At 39.1% G+C, this 21,955-nt stretch overlaps 1 protein-coding gene and 1 pseudogene across 2 annotated transcripts in view; both read left to right on the top strand.

Moving 5' to 3' along the window:
• Window positions 1–1,928: 1,928 nt before the first annotated feature.
• On the top strand, window positions 1,929–5,230 carry LOC309840000 (E3 ubiquitin-protein ligase RLIM-like; the record flags this gene model as incomplete). Its single annotated transcript, XM_082682016.1, is given in 3 exon segments — window positions 1,929–2,172; window positions 3,519–4,336; window positions 4,340–5,230. Coding segments are annotated over 3 exon segments (1,953 nt in total).
• An 858-nt stretch (window positions 5,231–6,088) lies between these two features.
• LOC309839999 (ferritin heavy chain-like) overlaps window positions 6,089–21,955 on the top strand; it is a 55,162-nt pseudogene continuing 39,295 nt past the window's right edge. Inside the window, exons 1-2 of the transcript in view lie at window positions 6,089–6,104; window positions 8,110–8,257. The product of the transcript in view is annotated as a ferritin heavy chain-like (transcript). The remainder of the gene's footprint in view (window positions 6,105–8,109; window positions 8,258–21,955) is intronic.

Raw genomic sequence — 21,955 nt, 5'->3', positions numbered from 1 at the left:
CCAGCTTAGCAACCGCAGTGGAAAATGATTTCTCATTTTCAGTAGTTCTAGCTAACATCTCAGATTTAACTCTTAAATATACTTTTGGTCACATGCCCATGCTTAAACCAATTACCATAACCAATTTGAGATATACTGATTGGACATGGCTGCATCATGTGTCCTTTCCTCTAGCCATGGCAGTGAATTCAGCTAAACCTAAACCAAGTGGACTAAGATTGTAGAATGGGTTTTTCCCCCATGAAAATCAGGATGCTATTAGCATAAGTATGTTAAGGGGACACTAAGCAGACAAAATTAAAATCTACTGCTTGTTCTCAAAAAAATACCAAAACATCTTAATCAGTGTCCTATTTCTTACATGAAAAAAATCAAAACTCAACTTATAGTTTGTGTCAATTATTCTTTCTGAGATTAACTCCACATTTCCACCCAACCCCAAAATTGTGGCCACAGTTGCCCAAACAAGCCAAGGTCTTTCAAGTCTACTTCTTCCATCTGACATAGTCTTTCTCTAGCAACACATAACTGCCACTTTCCATCTACAGAAAATATAATTATATTTAAAGATTCAGATTTAAATATAATACCTCTGTGAAACATTTCCCAACTCCCATTAAATAATTGCTACACAGTTCTCTGTACTTACACAATACTGCATATATAAATCTATTATAAAATATACTGTATTTTGATAGTTTCTATGTGGTGTTTCCCTCACCTGGTGTGTGAATTACTTGGGAGTACAAACTGCTTCAACAATTGACATATCTCTAGCCTCTAAGGCAATAACTGACCCAGTTTATGTTGGATGGATTAATTATTAAATAAGTCAAATTGAATAAAGTCTCAAATTCAGCAGCCAAATCTTGTCTTTACATGAATAAGTTGAACGAAGAGCTCCTAAACAAGTGTTAAGTGGGGCTGGTAATATTAATGAGTCCAGAAGCTCTTAGAGGTCTCCTTCAGATAGCATTGCAAATGAGCATTATTTTATTTTCACCAAGCCTTTCAGGTGATACATGCAACAAAATCAGCAAAGTCAGTACTCATTGTGGCACACAAAGTAACTATTATGTATCTGTCTTAAAAGTTCCTGTGATGTTCTGGCTAGTTTTAAGTAATATTTATAATATTTATGAGAAAGGAGGACAAAAATGAACCTGATGCTTTTGTGGAGAAGGAATTCCCTGGCTGAGGAGAAAAGCCTGCCAAAGTTTTGGTGTTTCTTGTTTGTTTGTTTGAAACAAGATTGAAGGACTGTATAATGCAAGATGAAGCCATTAACAGTTAAAAGGGAGAGGACACACTAAAGAGACTCAGCTAGGGCCCTGGTAAATTATCAAAAATTGTGGGCTTTCTTAGTGAGAGTCTATGATTTGAGAAATTCATGAAGAGAAAAGGCGGAGGTCCCTGAGCACCTGAAAATGAGAATTGCTGCATTTAACTAGGCTGACTTTGGCATGGCATTTTGAAGAAGGCAGTCATATGTAATGTAACGAATAAATAGAGCATATCAGAGCCTGAAAACGCCTCCTGAAAACCTGAGAATAGGCTCATGTGGGTGAAACGAGGTGAAGGATGGTGCTTGGCACACTATAAACCCTCAGTAACATTGGCTGGTTTTGAATGAAATGAAATCTAACCTGAATCCAGTCGCTACTCGGTAACAGTGGGGAAGATAATGGGTGCCTAGGCAACGTCCAGCAATTTCCGGAATAGAGGCAGCTCCCAACTGTTCCGTCACCAGGGGCTACAGAACTGAGTCAGGCCGAGAGAAGGGAGGAATCTATGCGGAGCGTCATCCGACTGCGTCGGAACCGGACACTCTGGCCGGAAGTAGAAAGCAAAGAAAACTAAATGACCGTTGGTGAATTTCAACACTATGTCGTGAATTTCAGATAATTTTCCACTTGTTTATTATTAAGATGGAAAACTCGGATTCCAATGATGAAGGAGATGGAGTTTCGGCCCAACGCATAAGTCAAACGGACCGATTGGTTTGGGAAGAAGATTTCTCCAGGTTTGTAAATAATCTGAGTGAAGAAGATTACAAACTTATGAGAGACAACAATCTTCTAGGCATTCCAGGTGAAAGTACAGAAGAAGAGTTGCTGAGAAGACTTCAGCTAATTAAAGAAAACCCACCACAAGACTCAGATGAAAATACAGGTATATTTTGCTTTTGGAGGGAATAGGATGGGATGAATAAGGAACTTCATAATAGTAAATAGTAACTTCATAATAGTAAATAGTAAATTATACAGAAGTAACATAAATTAATTTGGTAAGTAACTTCTCATAAAAAGAACTGGCATTTACTTGATTTTTGGTGAGAATGTCAAGGTATGTTTGTTTTCCTGATTCACATTTGGGTTGTTTTAATTAGGAAACAGTGTGAAGTAGCCTATTTGTATTTTTCTTGGTTTTCTACCTCAATTGAAAGTCCCTCCTACTTCCTGAATTATTTTTTCTACATAGACATGTAAAAAAAGCAAACAAATATTTTATATGCTAATCAAGTGGTTCTCAACTGGGGACAATTTTGCTCTCTCCAACACCTGGGGACATTTGACAATGGCTAGAGATATTTTTGGTTGTCACAGGGGAGGCATGGGTGTTACTAGCATCTAGTGGGCAGAGGCCAGGGATGCTGCCAAATATCCCACAATGCACAGGATAGCTCCCCAAAACAAAGAATTGTCCGGCACCAAAATGTCAATAGTGCTAAGGCTGAGAAACCCTGCTCGAACCTCAGGTCTGGTGCCTTCTCTCCCAGTGTGAAGTAGAGGATTTTACTGTCTAATGAAGAGGATACTATAATACTTTGGTTCTTGAATATGGTCTTATATGTACCATGCTAGGTTCAGTCTATTCATTTGATCTGTCCTTCAATTTAATGTCAATTAAAAATCTTGGTAACATTAAGAAGTATTCAAAATTCAAACTCTTTTAAACCTGTAAAACTTGTTTATGTTTGGGCAATAATCTTATATTTTAAAACAGCTTATATATTATCAAAAGCACATAAATGAAGAGCCTAGAAATAGTAATGTTGGAGACTAATGAAAATTAGACAATAATGTAAATTGAACTAAAATATTAGCATTGTACCTTAACTGGTGTTTACCTTGTTTAATTGTATTAGTGTTTTGACAGTGGACTGAAAAAAAAGTCTCTTGACATTCCTCCTACAGTGGTACACAGGGCTGTGTATATGATGAAATACTGAAAAATAGACTTCCTCCAGATTCCCTTTTTAAAAAATTCTCTAAGTTTATCTAGGATTAGCTCACTCTTTTCAGATGGAATTGAAACTTTTCTACCTTTACTTATAAATCTAGACAGTGTAGTTTATAAAATATTAACTCTATAAATGTGAAATCAGTTTAAAACACCTGAGTATTTAAGTTCTCATTTTTTATTTGTTTTTGAAACAAAGTTTCAGAGTGCTATTTTATGATGGTTCTAATTTTGGTAGTTCTTTTATGCACCCTCCCCATTTTTTTTGTTAACAGATAGAGGAGACTCTTCAGATGATGTGTCTAGTGGTGACTGTACAATAGACTGGCTTAACTGTTCTGGACAAACTGAAAATATGACAAGTGGACAAAGAGAAAACCAATTTTGGAGAGAAGAGAGCCAAATTAATCCTAAAAGTGATCAGTTCAGATTCAGTTTAGAAATAAATTTTAACCTTGATAATGGGAGTCCAAATCCAGAGAATCAATATGTAGCATCTGCAAGACTTCCCAGAAGAGAAAATATGGAAGACAGCCAAAGGCAAGTGGACAATCCACAATCTGAATCAATATTTACAAGACCATCTATGTCTGAACAAGATACAACTGAAACATTAATGGAATTCCCACCTACCAGAAGTCAGAGAAGAGCAAGAAGTAGGAGCCCAGAGTATCGGAGAACCAGAGCAAGAATTGAAAGTTGGTCGCCTCCACGTTCACTTAGGGAAACTGTACAAAGACTTAATCATAGTATACCATCTCAGACTTTTGAGCAGCCTCTGGTAAGTGAGAATGCGAGATTTTCTAGTACTGAGCACCAAGAAATATTGAGACAGCAAATGACTGGATTTGAGTTGCAAAACAGTGGTCTTATTGAAACTTCTAGAACAAGGAATGCCGTTCATGGAGAAAATTCTCCAGATACAACTGGCAGTGGTGAATCTTGGGGAATGAGGAAAATATATCCAACCATACCCTTCAATCTTGAAGTAGGACAAGTTCATTCTGGAGCATATTCTCAGAGAGACAGCAGAGCTAGTAGAACTCAGTTAACATCTGAGACACCAAACAACACTGTCACTTCTGAAAGTGAATGAGGACTGAGGCGTATGTATTCACATTCTGAGCAGGCAGATGTGAGAGCTTATGTCAATACCATCAGAAATCCCGTTTGTAAAATTTTAAATACTAGCTTAAATGATACAACATCTGTTCCAATTCAGAGCATGTTAAGGCAGACAATGACAGAATTTAGTAACTCAAGTAACCTTATGGACATTAACGGTAATTTAGAGCACAGTGTCTCACCTCCAAGTCAAAACATGGAATGGCCAGAGTCACCAAATAGAAGAGATGGTCCTAATGGTAGTAGTAGTGGTAGATTTTGTTGTGATTCAAATCCTAGCTATGATACCCATTCAAGTTCCACACTGATTTGTCATTCAAGACCCAATTGTACGTTTAGTTCCAGTTCTAGTCCTATTTCCAGTTTCAGTCCTATTTCCAGTTCCAGTCCTATTTCCAGTTCCAGTCCTATTTCCAGTTCCAGCTCAAGTGATGAAAATTCAGGAATTAGCTCACTGATGTTTGAAGGCAGTGAAGAAAGAAACTTATCATCAGACGTATCATCAGAGACCACGCAAGGGAGTAGACGAATGACCCCAGTAATATTTAATGAAAGTGACTCTGGGCCCTCCTATAATCTGCAACAGTTTTTCCTCTTAAGTGGAGATAATCTATACCCAACTACAGGACTCACCAAAGCACAGATTGACAACTTGGCTGTAAGATCTTTTGGTGAAAATGATGCATTAAAAGCCTGTAGCATTTGCATTACAGAGTACACAGAAAACAGCAAGCTTCGCATCCTACCTTGCTCCCATGAATATCACATTCACTGCATTGACCGCTGGCTGTCTGAGAACTCTACCTGTCCTATTTGTCGTGAGCAAGTAGTGGATTCCAATGAGAGTGAAAATTCTAATTGAGATCTGAATTCTCAGCAATATAAGTGTTATAGGGCTTCCCTGGTGGTGCAGTGGTTGAGAGTATGCCTGCCGATGCAGGGCACACGGGTTCGTGCCCTGGTCCAAGAAGATCCCACATGCCATGGAGCGGCTGGGCCTGTGAGCCATGGCCGCTGAGCTTGCACGTCCAGAGCCTGTGCTCCGCAATGGGAGAGGCCACAACAGTGAGAGGCCCACGAACCACACACACACACAAAAAAAAGAAGCAATTTAAGACTATATTAGAGTCATTCACATAAAGAAGTCATGTTACATTCATAGAATGCCATAAAAAGCTTTGAAACCCTTCTCTTCCTATCTCTCTCCACAGCAGTTTATCCCACCTCCCTAACACTACCTTAAAGTTTCTCCTATTCCCCACTACCAATGTATCAGTCAGTTCTAGCTTAAAACTGATGGGACACTTTAAAAGAGTGATGGAATAGCATTTAATGAAGAGACTAAAGTGTGTAAAGAATGAAGGGAAACCAAGAGATGATGAAGTACCCTGAGGCTAGCAACTGTGAGAAGCCAGTATTATAACCACTAGGTTTGAAGGGGCATAGAGAGATAGCAGTTCCTGCAACCCAGAATGTCTTAGAGTTGTAGTAGAAGTCCACCCAACAAGAGATGTAACCTTAGAAAATCGCATCCACTGCCAACCTAAAGTTTGGAAGGGGGCAGATCATGGAAATAAATACCCTTACCTTCTTTCCTCCTGACTTCTAATCTCTTGTCAGTAGTTCATATTAGCCAAACCCAACCTGAAGACACAGAGAGACTGGTCGATGAAGCTGATAAAGGTCAGCCTCCTGGAATCACGGAGCAGGGTTAGGAAGGATGGCGAGTAGATCCGGTAAGCAAATCAGAGACCATCTACCACAACCAGTATTCCCAACTCTCTTCAAACCCAGTCTGTGTATGCTTTCTTGCCTCTTCCACTTGTTCTCTATTCCACTCTATGACTCAGCTGTTTAACAACCCTCTCTATTTTCCTTTCATCTACTCAGATCTTGTATTTTTAAAAGTGATAAGATGACAAAGCCTTAGAACTTAATTACCTTTCTCTTAAACACATCACACTTTGATTTGCTGTGATTGTAAACAACTAAGGAAAAAGGGCAGTTATAGGTATGTCTTTAATTTTTGCTTCTTAAATATATTCAAGCTTCAATTTCTTTCTATATATGTTTAGTTCATACAATTAATTTTTAAAACAGATTCTGATTTCTTATAAAGGGTTTTATGGTTTATATATGACTCTTAATCCTTGTGTGAATGACCCAAAGTACCCAATTGCTGCTTGGAGCCTCACAAGCTGCAATATGAAAGCCTTAAAGGTAAAACTTGGCTTCAAAAAAACATGTCTACATAGTTCAATTCTAATTGTCCCCAGTAAAACCATCACCCAAAACCCTGAGTATTTGAAATCAAAATTTAGGTCATGCTTCCTTCAAACCTAAACATAGTGAAGGATTTTTCTCCTAATTCAGCCTGGAAACTATTTTTGGGGGGTTGTATTGGCCAGTCCAGAAAATTTTACTTAAAATTTTCAATCCTGGTATAGGTGAGAGTACATTGTATTATAACCTAAAGCAATAATCAGAAATTTTGTGCAACGTGCAACCTATACAAATGTAGGCAGTGTTAAGTATAAACCTCTAAAAAGTTAAAGTCAGAAACATCACTGACCTTTATTTTCTATTTGAATTGCTGGCAGCCACAGTATTTGCACATAACTACAAAATATAAATGGGGAGTGGTGGTGAAGTTTTTTAAAACATCTTTGAGGTAGCATATTTTTCACACAGAAGATATCTGCATGGCCAGAAATGAAGGCTTGGATCAAACCTCTGAAATTTACATTAACTTCTGAAAGTTGTTTGAATATTCTGATTTTTGTGAAGTATTTTTTATATCAGATATACTTCATTTAAAGTGAGTAAAATAATTATAACAGTAGTTGGCTTTCATACTATCCTAACAGATTAAAACCTTCCAAAGGATGATAATTGCTTAATTAATGCTTCAGTACATTCACATGTACCTTCTGTGGTCGACAGAATTCTAAGATGATGCCCAATGATCCTTCCCTTGATCCCAATGATCCTAGCCCCTCCCCTTGAGTATGAGACTTGTGAATGTGATGGAATATCATTCCCATTATTAGATTATGATATATAGCACAGTTGATTGGGAGATTATCCAGAGTCAGCCTGACCTAATCAGGTGAGCATTAAAAGGCACAGAGAAGACTTCTAATCCAGATAAGATGGTTTATACTTCCCTCTTCCTGTTCCCCCTTTATACGCACAACTATATATCCTGGAAATAATATGAGACAACCAAAGGAGATCTCTGAAAGGTCTAAAGAAGGTGAATTGCCTAGGGACCCTTAGAATGGATGAACAACCTCATGGCAGGGCACCTTATGACCCTCTACCAACAAAAAAATGTGATCCAGGCCCAGCATTTCCTAATCCCAATTTAGTAACAGGAAGTGGCTCAAAAAGGCTCTTCCTCCATCACATCAAATGGGAATCCCCCAAACACCAGGTGAGCCTTGCAGAACCTGCAAGGAGGAACAATTGGAAGCCCTGATGACAATAAATGACCAGGGAAAGTGCTTTCCTTCCCCACTGGGCCTGAGATCCCCCTTCACCACCCAGACACATCAGTGGCTAAGGGTACCAGCAAAAGTGATCCTACCACAAAAAGCTCCCACCTGGAAAATGTTCTCCTCAGATGGGCCTGAGACTCCTCTCCCCTACCCAGAAACATCAGGCAACTTGCTGGTACCAGCAATGGAGATCCCTCCACAGAAACCTCTCAACCTGGTAAGCACCCTCCATTCCTTACAGTCCAGGGAGACCCTGTCACAAGTGCCTGGCCCAGGAAGGACTCTTCATCAAGTGTTCCAGAGATTCCCTTCCCTCACCAGAAGCACCAAGTGCCGTATCCTGGGGAAGCTACTTCAGACCCCATAAGCAGCATGAGAAGGGACCAGAGGTAACCCCACCTGCACAAGATAAACAGACCAACAGAGTACCACAAAGGTTCTGAAAATTAGGTTATCATGGAACCACAGTCCATAAAAGTACAGGAATTGTGTGCCAAACCTATAAAGAGTGAATGCCTGCTAAAAATTAAAAAAAAAACAAACACTTTAAATAGGGACCAAAGTATCCTAACATAATAGCCAAAATGTCCAAAAGACAATAAAATATCACTACTTATACCAAGAATCAGATACATGACAGCTTGAATAAGATGTGACAGATGATGCCAACCCAAGATGAATTAGATGTTAGAATTATCTGACAAGGGTTTAAAAATGCTGATTTCAGACCTTTAAGACCTTGAACACAGAACCTAGTCACTCCATGCCAGTATCCCAACCTATAGAACTGTGAGCTAATAAAGGGATGCTGTTTTAAGCCATTACATTTGTACTAATTTCTTATGCAGCAACAGAAAACTAATACAACTTCTCATCTGGGATCCATCCTGTACCTAGAAAATGATTATAATGAGTCCTAGACAAGTAAATGGCTTAATGTCTTGGTTCTAGGCCCACTATGACATTATATTCTACCATTTTTCCCAAGAATGGAATCCCTAATTCCTGCTACTGAAGCTCCTAGAAGACAGTATCCTTCCTGTTTGAACAACCACCAATATCTTATCGCTCTAACTTTACTTCACATCACCTTATCTCATTCTACAGTGTATGCTGCTTATATCATAAACCCAATTTAACACTCTGACTTTGAAACTATATAGCCACTTATTTTTGTCTCAAAGCGATTGCTGAGTATTATATTGCTCTTCCAAATCATATTCCTCTCTATCTGCCCTGACAAATCAGAAATTGAGAACGTTTGTACCTGAATCTTCTGAGCTCAACCTGATACTTTTTTACATTACAGTATATCAGTTTAAATACACAGCATCACTGTGATTGTGAGCATAAATATTTCCATCTTAAGAATTTTCTCTGTATTTTCTTTGTAGTTTTTAAAATATTTGTTTATTTTGGCCTAGTTCCAAAAAAAAACCCTTATCTGAATAACAAATTCTTTTTGAAAGTAGTTATAGCCTGTGGATAAGTTTTTGATAGCAATATAAAGTCTATCTTTTTTGGCTAACCATGAAAATAAGTTGTGCTCTCAATATTCCATGAAGAATTAAGTATAAAGATTCTTTTGTAAGTGCAAACAAGCCTGAGCATTTAACAACATGAACATCAAAACAATGCCTGTACTGGAAAGTTCACAAAGAAATGTGATGTTTCTGTTAAGTAATATTACATGTTATCAATATACAATACTTTGAGATCTTCAGTATCTTCTTTACTACAATTAACCAAACATTTCATGTCTTTTCATTATTTGAGAGGTGAATGTATGCTCCCTTCAATGAGAAGTTTCCTGGTATGAGAATTTCGAATGGAAATGTGAACTGTATTTCTTTTCTGTGACTTCATTTAAGATTTGAAAATTCTTTACCATCCTAACTCAGGCTTCTTCACTATGAAATAAGAGGTTCTCCTTTGTGTGATATTCAAAACTCTCCATTTTTAATCATCAAGCCAGCATCTTTAACATCACTGCAAAAATGTGGGGATTTGGAAAAGCATTTTGGGGAAATTCCTTTTTCTCTCATCCACCATTCGTAGAGGACAGACACTAATTATAAGCCAACTCTGGGTTCTGGGTTATCCATTCTGACATCACTAGTCACAACACAGTTATCTACCACCCCTGGCCTTGTCATCTTCTATTCTGGCAGTGTATTTTTTTTTCTTTAGTAGCACTTGTGACTATCTAAAACATTTTTTATTTATCTTGTGCTTGTTTTCTTCCCCATTCCTATCCCAAAATAGAAGCTCCAAAAGATCTTTCTTTTTTTTTTTAAATTACTACTACATTTCTAAGAACTAGAACAGTTACTGGCATATACACACACACACACACACACCTTCAGAATTTTTGGCCACTGTGAGCATCCCAGACTTATTTTTCACCCTTTATTCTCCAAAGAAAACCTATTTTGATACTGTTACCTACCATCCTGGATTTGATCTATTTCAACCTAGATCTCTCTCACTTACTTAACATATTTGTATAGGGTTTCTTGCCTATTAAGTTATAATATCTGCCAACGCTTTTCTAAATCACTATTTCAGGCATTCAACACTGACCAAGAATGTGCCATGCCCAATGCTGGGTGCTGGGGTTATAGTTAAGAAGTACAGCACTTATCATTAAGAAATGTATTAAATTTTAAAGAAGGCAGATGAATAAACATACAGTAACACTCTGTGTGAGGGATGCCCTGACACAGATTCAGATATGGGATATAATGGAATGATCTAGGAGGAGAAATCTACACTAATAATTCAAAACTCCTTAAAGCTGGGTTATATCTGAGTTGTATCTTACAGGACTACTAGCAATTAGCCAATGAAATGAATTCATTAATTTTATTCTAAGCAAAATAAACACTGCATGCAACAGTAAAGATGCATTGAAAATTTAGGGCTCAGTAAACAGTAAGTATGAATCATCATACTCTGGGGTAGAAGAGGAAGAGATGTAAGTACATTAGCAAAAAATGAAGAGATGAGGCCAAAGAGGTAACAAGTGGTATTGTGTATCAGGCTAAAGAGTTGAACTTGATCTTCTAAGCAATGCACAGTCAACATGATTTTTCTAATAGGAATAAAATTTTTCAATTTTTAGAGTGGTCATACTAGCAGGGATATGAACAGATTGTCAAAATTTAGATTGTCCCACTTATGGAGTTATGGCATTAACTGGAAGAAAAAAGTATAAAGTCCTGAAATAATGGTGAGACAGTTGAGATATGGATGCACATAGATTCAAATAGTATTAAAGAAGCACAATAAAATTTGATGGCTGCTTGGATAATTTAAAGATGACCTTAAGTTTCTGGTTTAGGTGACTGAGTAGATGGTGAGAAGTTCCACTGATATAGGAAATGCAATGTAACTTGTTTGTCATAGTAGAGGAATAGGTGACAATTCAGCTGGAATCTCTGAGATTTGAGATGTCAGAGTGATATTTTAGTGGCAATGTTCATCTAGCTATCACGGAATATCAAGTATGCTTCTAAAATTAGGATAAAGATGCCAGGCTGAAGTCAAAGAAGTATGAGGTATTGCCTGCGAAAGTATGTTCCATGGTAGTAGTGGAGGGAGATGGATGGAATCCTTTGGAACACGAGCAATTATAAAGTAGACAGACATAAAGAAGATAGCAAAGATAATCAAGACAGAAAAATGAGAGGTGTAAAGATAATCATAAACACAGAGCTCACGGTCTTCATTCGTAAATATGAAGAGAAAACAAAATATCTCTAGATGTTAAGAAGAATGTAAACTCCTAGGAAAGCAAACGTTTTGTAATTTTCACTACAATAGTCATAGCACCCAAAATACTGCCTTGCCTAAAGAAGATATTCCATAAATATTTGTTGAGATATTTGACATAGGCATGACATAAGAGAGAATAAGATAAATATTAAAAATAGAAAAATAAATCCTGGGAGAAATAGGAATAATTCATGGACTAGGAAAGAACCTGAAAGGCTTAGTTTTACCACGAACAGATGGAGACCTGCCACTATTCTAAAAACCTACAAATGTTGAAAGAATAAGTCTTTGGCAGGAACTGTAACAAACATACTGGCCATTATAGATCACCTGGAAACAGTCTTTACATACCTTTTTTAAAAGGCTCCTTTTTAAAAGAAAGAATTGGTAAGAGGGTGGTTAAATGCCTTTCTGTTAGGCTTTTTGCTTGGGAGAAAAAGGTGTAGGTGAAGTAACTCTGCCCCACATAGATTTTCAGTCTACTTCTCCCTCTTGCCGTCCTGAGTTACTCAGGAGTTCTGCTGGGCACATATATACCTCAGAAGCTGAAGCCCCCTCCTTGCATATTATAGTAGTGGGCTTCCCTTTATTTCAGATTTCACCATTATTATGATAGGTTCTTGAGAGGCAAAGGTAATGGCTACATACGCTTACATTCACAAACATCTTGAACCAGAGCCTATTTTCTTTTGTATTTTGAAATCCAATATAAAGAATTTAAAAATTCAGCAACAGGGGCTTCCCTGGTGGCTCAGTGGTTAAGAATCCACCTGCCAATGCAGGGCACATGGGTTCGAGCCCTGGTTCGGGAAGATCCCACATGCTGTGGGGCAACTAAGCCTGTGCGCCACAACTACTGAACCTGCGCTCTAGAGCCTGCGAGCCACAACTACTGAAGCCCGCATGCCTAGAGCCTGTGCTCCGCCACAAGAGAAGCCACCGCAATGAGAACCCGCGCACTACAACAAAGAGTATCCCCAACTCACCACAACTAGAGAAAGCCCGCATGCAGCAACAAAGACCCAATGTGGCCAAAAATAAATAAAATAAAATAAATAAATTTATTTTAAAAATTCTGTTTTTATTCCTGTTACTCTGTATTTTATTATAGGAGGATTAAAGGGGAACACATTTTTCTACCCCAAAATATGTCTCTTTGGCATAAGGATTATTTTGAGCGAAAGATAATCAAAATACATCAGATTCAGGAAAAGCCCTTTACCTCCCCCTCAACAGCTTAAATTTACATTGGAAAGGGAGCCTGTACCAGGAAAAAAGCTACTACCAGAGATAACTTTTTACCTAAGAGACTTATTTGCATAACAGGGCAAACTTTGTTTTCAAAACATCTCTTCCTTCCTGTGAATGGCCTTCTTTCCCTTTGTACCCCAGACCCCTACCTCTTTCCTTAGCTCAGGATGTTATATAAGCTTCAATTACCTGGCTGCCTTTTGGGTCTCTTATTTTTATGGGACTCCCATACATATAAAATTAAATTTGTTTTTCTCCTGTTAATGTCTTAGGTCAATTTGATTATTAGACCAGCCAAAGAACGTAGAAGGGTAGTAGGAAAATTTTTCCACTTGAGTTGGCAACCATGAAGAGACCTTCACTGGCTGGACACTACTCACTCTGTGGCTGCTGCAGCTGAGAGAACCTGGGACCTCTGACAAAAGCCAAAAGAAGAAATCTCATGTCAGTCTCCCAGATCTCTGCCTGCAGGGTCTGATGGAAGTGAAGGTGGTGAGAGTCCTTTTCTTTTTCTAGATTTAGATTAGCAGGAGAAAATATTTGGGTGAATTCGTTACTTAGGAATACCTACTCTGGTAAAAATTTGATGAGTACTCTTGTTTTCTATTGATTCTTTTCCTATTGTTTCTTTTCTTTGTTTATGTCTTTTGTGTCATTTGCCATAATGATGAAAACCACAGTGTATAACAGAGGCAAAAGTCCTATAAGCCTGTCATTTGAGCCTGCCTCACAGACTGGTGAGTTCACAGTTCTCACCAAACCGGCACTGTGAGTTAATGTGCACATGAGGTAAAGGCTATTTACTAATGAGAATTTCAGAAGCAAGCCACAAAATTGGTGGGCACAGTCGAGCACTTAAAAGCTGTTAGAGCACTCGCAACCTAACTCAAAGACCCCCAGGTTAGGATAAGTTGGTAATGAATGGGTTAAATTGACTAGGTCACCACCAACCTCAAGAAAATTTCATGCCATGAGGTACATGGTAAAATACCACAATCCCCAATCCAGTGGTACATCCCTCTTAGGTATCAGTTTGGCTCCAAGAGACCCAAGGCTTAGCTGAAGCCATTAATGTGTACATGAAAAAAAAAAAAGAAGTGGAGGAGGTTTTCCTTTTGTGTTGTTCTATGCTTAAGAGCTTAGCTTTATGACCAGTGAGAATATCACCTCTAGTCCCCACCACCTGGAAGGCAGCTACACTTGTGTGCATTTCCAGTTGAAAAGACTGGGATTCCAAGTGCGGTAGCCAGTTGATCAGAATCACTGGTAACAATCTGGGCTTGCAACTGGCATCTCTTTGTCTGACTATGCCAGCTCTCAGGGGAGTCTGTCACAAGGGGCCCTGATCCACAAGGGGCTTTTGTAATCTCAACCTTCATTGTCTCATTCTCGATATTGTTAGGGCTGCATCTTTGCAGTCTCCTTTGGGACATCTCTTGCATCCATGGTTAAGCCATAAAAAGTCTTATTGGTTTGTTGTGATATTGAGATTAATATAAGATTCTACCTGTTAATTGCCAGATAATGGGAGCTTCAAATTGGCTATATTTAAGTGTAATGGCTATTGATAGGGACTCCCTTAATAAGATGAGAGAACAGAAATTAGACTCAGAACAAAAATAATATCTACACCTGACATAAATTCCCCTTTTTCATCCTCTTATACATTCCTTTACCCCCAACTCCCTGTCCCAGACCCTACAGATCTTTTGGCTCTCTGGGCCTCTGGTCTAAACCCTACCTCTCAAAATCCAACTCCATCACTTCTGTGAATTCCCTTAGGTCCCCAGATTCCTCCAACTTCCCCCCAAATCCCTTAAACATCAAGTTGCCTGTTTTGACTTCCCTTTCTTTACAAGATTTACAGAGAGCACTCTGGCCTAACCTCTAGGCCTGGGGTATACAGATTACGCATTAAAATACTAAAAGCAAGGAATTGAATTCAGCAGAAGTACCAGAGACAGATGGTAGGGATCATTTTTCCATCCCTTATGATCCCTTCCACTTTCCAGGGCTCTGTAAACAGGCTCTGCCAGCTTTAGGCCTTCCTATGCAATGCCTCTGTAGTTGTATCCAGGACGCACACCACAAAAAATTCATGTCCCCCAGACAGCAGCAGATCTTCTAAGTTGTAAAGCCTTTTACCTCAACTTTCAGAACATCTTATGAAATTTAGAGAGGAATGGAAAGCTTAGTGGCCATTCACAACCACACTCACAGCAACCTAGATTGGCTGTTAAGGGATGTTCTTCTCACCCTTGATTATACTATAGCTATCACACAAGCCAGGCAGTCCCCTGAGGAACACCTCCCCGCTGCAGAAGAAACAGATGGGCAGAAGTTCTCCCAGGCTCTCCTACAACTGATCAGGAAATGGATCACCTGGAGGCCAATGTTTACGGGCCAGTAGAAGCAATAGTACAGGTTTTCCCCCTAAGGTGAATTGGTCTGAGGTTGAATTTTGTACTCAGAAAGGTCTTTGTTAAAAGCTTTAGACAGACTTTTTGAAGGCGTACTGCATTAAACCCTCAAGCTCTAGAAATCTTTTGATTTTCATCTTAGCTGGAAATCTCCCTGATATAAAGAAGCAAGTTTAGTTGGATGGGCACATCAGTCCCTTGATAGTCAGGCTGTTATCCAGGTCTTTGGGGAATTGGAAACAATAATCTTTGTCTTACAAATCTCTAAAAAAACAGAAATGTGGCTCTAGAAGCAAATCAAATTCCACCAAATATTTTACCAATCTCCAAACCTCCCCTATTCATCTCAAAATGCTTGTAGATATTGTTAAAAACCAGGACATTGGAGACAGAACTTAAGAAAAAGAAAATTTTAAATAGTAATTACCCTGGACCTCTGAAAACAGGCAAATATGCCTGAAAAACTCCATCTTGGAGAAAACTTGGATACTTTCTCTATGATGTAGATTTTCTACCTCCATCTCCTCTATTGACTTAAGAGCCATTCCTTAAAATGCAAACTGTAGGGAGATGTTTTTCATCAGAAAAAAGGGGGGGGATGGTAATTGGAAATTGGGCAAATAATCTTAAATGTCCTCTCAACAAATATTAATAAAAAGCTTTAGCCATCTGAGCAGGTGAACTTCACTTATTCCAACTGCCAAAACAAAATTTGGATCCACCTGTTCATTTATAAACTAGTGAGTTTTATATTACTGTACCTTAATCATAGCTAAAATTTTAAAACTACAGTTATAAGGTCTCTGATTGCATCTGTCTGTATGTTTATGTGTGTCTATATATGTACATTGTATATGTGTGGTATTTTTCTACCTTAGGATGGTATTGCCAAAATTAATTTGTAAAAGAGTTCTATTTAGTTGGGTTGAAGGTCAAGTGCATGAAAAAATTGGGTCTTCTAAAACTCTCAGAAATATAGAAACTAACCCAAGTGTTAATCGGGGATAATCTTCAGTAAATAAAACCTAGTTTAAGTTTGTTAGCTTAATTAAAATATGTGTGTTGGTTTAATTAAAATAATGAATGTAAACAAATTTTATTCTACCTGAGTTTACTAGTAAAATTCATACTATCTCTGTGGCAAAATTTGTCAGCAAGAAACATAGCTTGGAGGAGTTCAGGAAGATGGCGGAAGAGTAACACGCGGAGATCACCTTCCTCCCCACAGATACATCAGAAATACATCTACCGGTGGAACTGCTCCTATAGAACACCCACTGATCGCTGGCAGAAGACCTCAGACCGCCCAAAAGGCAAGAAACTCCCCACGTACCCGGGTAGGGCCAAAAAAAAAAAAGAAAAAACAGAGACAAAAGAATAGGGACAGAACCTGCACCAGTGGGAGGGAGCTGTGAATGAGGAAAGGTTTCCACACACTAGGAAGCCCCTTCGCGGGCGGAGACTGAGGGTGGCGGAGGGGGGAAGCTTCGGAGCCACGGAGGAGAGCACAGCAACAGGGGTGCTGAGCGCAAAGCGGAGAGATTCCCGCACAGAGGACCGGTACCCACCACCATTCACCAGCCCAAGAGGCTTGTCTGCTCACCCGCCGTGGCGGGCGGGGCTGGGAGCTGAGGCTCGGGGCTTCGGTCAGATCCCGAGGAGAGGACTGGGGTTGGTGGTGTGAACACAGCCTGAAGGAGTTAGTGCACCACGGCTAGCCGGGAGGGAGTCCGGGGAAAAGTCTGGAGCTGCCGAAGACGCAAGAGACTTTTTCTTCCCTCTTTGTTTCCTGGTGCACGAGGAGAGGGGATTAAGAGCACTGCTTAAAGGAGCTCCAGAGACGGGCGTGAGCCGCGGCTAACAGCGCGGACCCCAGAAACGGGCATGAGACACTAAGGCTGCTGCTGCAGCCACCAAGAAGCCTGTGTGCAAGCACAGCTCACTATCCACACCTCCCCTCCCGGGAGCCTGTGCAGCCCACCACTGCCAGGGTCCCGTGATCCAGGGACAACTTCCCCGGGAGAACGCACAGGGTGCATCAGGCTGCTGCAATGTCATGCCGGCCTCTGCCGCAGGAGGCTCGCCCCACATCCGTACCTCTCCCTCCCCCTCGGCCTGAGTGAGCCAGAGCCCCCGAATCAGCTGCTCCTTTAACCCCGTCCTGTCTAAGTGAGGAACAGACGCCCTCAGGCGACCTACACGCAGAGGCGGGGCCAAATCCAAAGCTGAACCCCGGGAACTGTGCGAACAAAGAAGAGAAAGGGAAATGTCTCCCAGCAGCCTCAGGAGCAGCGGATTAAATCTCCACAATCAACTTGATGTACCCTGCATCTGTGGAATACCTGAATAGACAACAAATCATCCCAAAATTGAGGCGGTGGACTTTGGGAGCAAGATATTTTATTTTTTCCCCTTTTCCTGAGTGAGTATGTGTATTCTTCTGTGTGAGATTTTCTCTGTAAAGCTTTGCTTTCACCATTTGTCCTTGGGTTCTGTCCGTCCTATTTTGTTGTTGTTTTTTTACTTTTTAAAGAAATTTGTTTCCTTAATAATTATTTTTTATTTTAATAACTTTATTTCATTTTATCTTACTTTATTTTATCCTCTTTCTTTCTTTCTTTCTACTTTTTCTCCCTTTTATGATAAGCCATGTGGATGAAAGGCTCTTGGTGCTCCAGCCAGGCGTCAGGGCTGTGCCTCTGAGGTGGGAGAGCCAACTTCAGGACACTAGTCCACAAGAGACCTCCCAGCTCCACATAATATCAAACGGCAAAAATCTCCCAGAGATCTCTATCTCAACACCAAGACCCAGCTTCATTCAACGACCAGCAAGCTACAGTGCTGGACACGCTATGCCAAACAACTAGCAAGACAGGAACACAGCCCCACCCGTTATCAGAGAGGTTGCCTAAAATCATAATAAGGCCACAGACACCCCAAAACACCACACCAGACGTGGACCTGCCCACCAGAAAGACAAGATCTAGCCTCATCCACCAGAACACAGGCACTAGTCCCCTCCACCAGGAAGCCTACAAAACCCACTGAACCAACTTTAGCCACTGGGGGCAGACACCAAAAACAATGGGAACTATGAACCTGCAGCCTGCAAAAAGGAGACCCCAAACACAGCAAGATAAGCAAAATGAGAAGACAGAAAAACACACAGCAGATGAAGGAGCAAGATAAAAACCCACTAGACCTAACAAATGAAGAGGAAATAGGCAGTCTACCTGAAAAAGAATTCAGAATAATGATAGAAAAGATGATCCAAAGTCTTGGAAATAAAATAGAGAAAATGCAAGAAACATTTAACAGGACCTAGAAGAACTAAAGAGGAAACAAGCAACGATGAACAACACAATAAGTGAAATTAAAAATACTCTAGAACGGATCAATAGGCAGTATAACTTAGGCAGGAGAACGGATAAGTGACCTGGAAGATAAACTAGTGGAAATAACTATTGCAGAGGAGAATAATGAAAAAAGAATGAAGAGAACTGAGGACAGTCTCAGAGACCTCTGGGACAACGTTAAATGCACCAACATTCGAATTATAGGGGTTCTAGAAGAAGAAGAGAAAAAGAAAGGGACTGAGAAAATATTTGAAGAGATTATAGTTGAAAACTTCCCTAATATGGGAAACGAAATAGTTAATCAAGTCCGGGAAGCACAGAGAGTCCCATACAGGATAAATCCAAGGAGAAACATGCCAAAACACATATTAATCAAACTATCAAAAATTAAACACAAAGAAAACATATTAAAAGCAGCAAGGGAAAAATAACACACAAGGGAATCCCCATAAGGTTAACAGCTGATCTTTCAGCAGAAACTGCAAACCAGAAGGGACTGGCAGGACATATTTAAAGTGATGAAGGAGAAAAACCTACAACCAAGATTACTCTACCCAGCAAGGATCTCATTCAGATTTGATGGAGAAATTAAAACCTTTACAGACAAGCAAAAGCTGAGAGAGTTCAGCACCACCAAACCAGCTTTACAACAAATGCTAAAGGAACTTCTCTAGGCAAGAAACACAAGAGAGGGCTTCCCTGGTGGCGCAGTGGTTGAGAGTCCGCCTGCCGATGCAGGGGACGTGGGTTTGTGCCCCGGTCCGGGAAGATCCCACATGCCGAGGAGCGGCTGGGCCCGTGAGCCATGGCCGCTGAGCCTGTGCGTCCGGAGCCTGTGCTCCGCAACGGGAGAGGCCACAGCAGTGAGAGGCCCGCGTACCGAAAAAAAAAAAAAAAAAAAGAAACACAAGAGAAGGAAATGACCTACAATAACAAACCCAAAACAATTAAGAAAATGGGAATAGGAACATACATATCGATAATTACCTTAAATGTAAATGGATTAAATGCTCCCACCAAAAGACACAGACTGGCTGAATGGATACAAAAACAAGACCCATATATATACTGTCTACAAGAGACCCACTTCAGAACTAAGGACACATACAACGAGATACCACTTCACACACCCTGACATGGTTATCATCAAAAAGACATAACAACAAGTGTTATGGTGAGGATGTGAAGAAATTAGAACCTTCATATACTGCTATTGGGAATGTAAAATGGTAAAGCTGCTTTGAAATAATCTCACAGTTCCTCTAAAAGTTAAACATAGAGTTACCACCACATGACCCAGAAATTCCATTCCTGGTTATATACCCAAGAGAACTGAAAATGTATGTCACATAAAAAAAGTATATGCAAATGTTTATAGCAGCCTTATTCACAGTAGAAAAAATAAAATATTGTATATCTATGCAATGGAATACTATTTAGCAATAAAAAGAAATGAAGTATTGATATATGCTACAACATGGATGAGCCTTGAAAACATCATGCTAAGTGAAATAAACCAGCCACAAAAGACCATATATTCTATGTAATCATTTATATGACATGTCCAGAATGGCAAATCTATGGACAAAAAGTAGATTTGTGGTTGCCAAGGGCTGAGGGAGATGGGGGTAAAAGGTAGTGGCTACTAATAGATATAGTATTTCTTCTGGGGATGATGACAATATTCTAAAATTGATTGTTGTGATAGCTGCACAACTGAGTGAACATACTAAAGGCCATTGAATTGTTCACTTTAAATGTGTTAATTGTATGGCACATGAATCATAATCAAAATAAAGCTGTTATTTATAAAAAAGAAGAGTATATTCTACCATCAGTGTAGAAAGTGGACGGTACAAGCCTGACGTAAGAGAGACCATGAGAATAATACATTTTTTTGTGGTGAGACACACTGAAAATCTGATCCAGGAAAATGAAGGAAAACTAACATGTATCAGACTTATATTTCTGAAAAGATAAAAGGTGTTTCCTCTTTAAGAAATCAGAAATGAGTCTGTACTTTGGTATTTTTCCCTATATAAAGCACATTATTACAGGAAAGAATCTGTGCCTCTCATGATAGTTGAATGCTGAACTTCATCTTTTAACACTTTAATTTCTAAAATTCACAAAGTTTTGGTCTGTGATTATTCACATTATGCTTTCAATGCTATAATGGCTGATACTTTTCTCCTATATAGTTGAACTTTACACAACACAGCTTCTTGGTTGTGTTTCCTTTTGCTAGGTCAGAAATGAATCTAAAATTTCATAGTCATGTTCTTTTCATTTGATTATTCAAGTAATAAAATATGAACTTTCTTGATATTTCAGGAAGAACAAACTTTGCGTGCTTCCATAGTGAAAATTAAGGGCAAAATTAGATGAAATTGAAGTTCAGAGAAGATGAACATAATGATGCATGCCTGGAATGATTTATAAAGAAATATTAAACAAGGGAGACTAAATGTGGAAAACTTGGAAAAGCAGATGACTAAGTGGAAACATAATTATATACAAATATTTGATAATATCAAAAGAGAGAGAAGTGACACATAGAAGCCAAGCATATAGAGAATTAACAATGTCATGTTGATAAAAAAAAGGAAAATCAAAATGAAAACTAAAAGAGGAAGCTAGTAGAATAATCTGATATTGAAAAGGTTTACTAGACAACAAGGTGTCAAAAATGTTTTTATTGTGTGTTGGTATAAAAAACCAAAATTATGGTAACGATTATCTTTAAGATACAACATTAACATGCTCCCTAATAGTTCAAGAAGCAAAACATGGGGCAATTGAGCAAACAGATGGGATCCTACATCGATAATCACTTTTCAGAAATATGGCTTTGAGAGATGTTAAACAACCTCAGCAGACTCCTTTTCAATAGCCTTATCTCCTGATATTGACTTCCATGGCCAGAGTAGGACAGATAATTGGAAGATTTTGATTTTCATACAGTAATGTGATCTTTTTCATTTGAGTGAAGTGGGCTCTGAAAACATTACTTGGAACACATGATGCTGATTCATTACATTTCACTTGATAATTGTAATAATGGGTGTAATTTTAATTGTACATCTCTCATCATATGGAAAAAGTATATGCCATATCACAAAGTGGGGAGATAGTGAACTTTCAAAGGTATCTGAATATCAGATGTTTTCCTAACTGGCCATTAACTGTAGGCAATTTGCTAATCATCTTTTCTTCTTTAAATGAAAATGTCACGTTGTCCTTGACCTTAAGTGGAGATTTTCTGCCTGTTATTCATACTGCA

This window comes from Grampus griseus (assembly GCF_964374135.1).
Source record: "Grampus griseus genome assembly, chromosome: X".
NCBI lineage: Eukaryota > Metazoa > Chordata > Mammalia > Artiodactyla > Delphinidae > Grampus > Grampus griseus.
The sequence above is the reverse complement of the archived record's forward strand: the minus strand, read 5'-3'. Positions and strand labels throughout refer to the sequence as shown.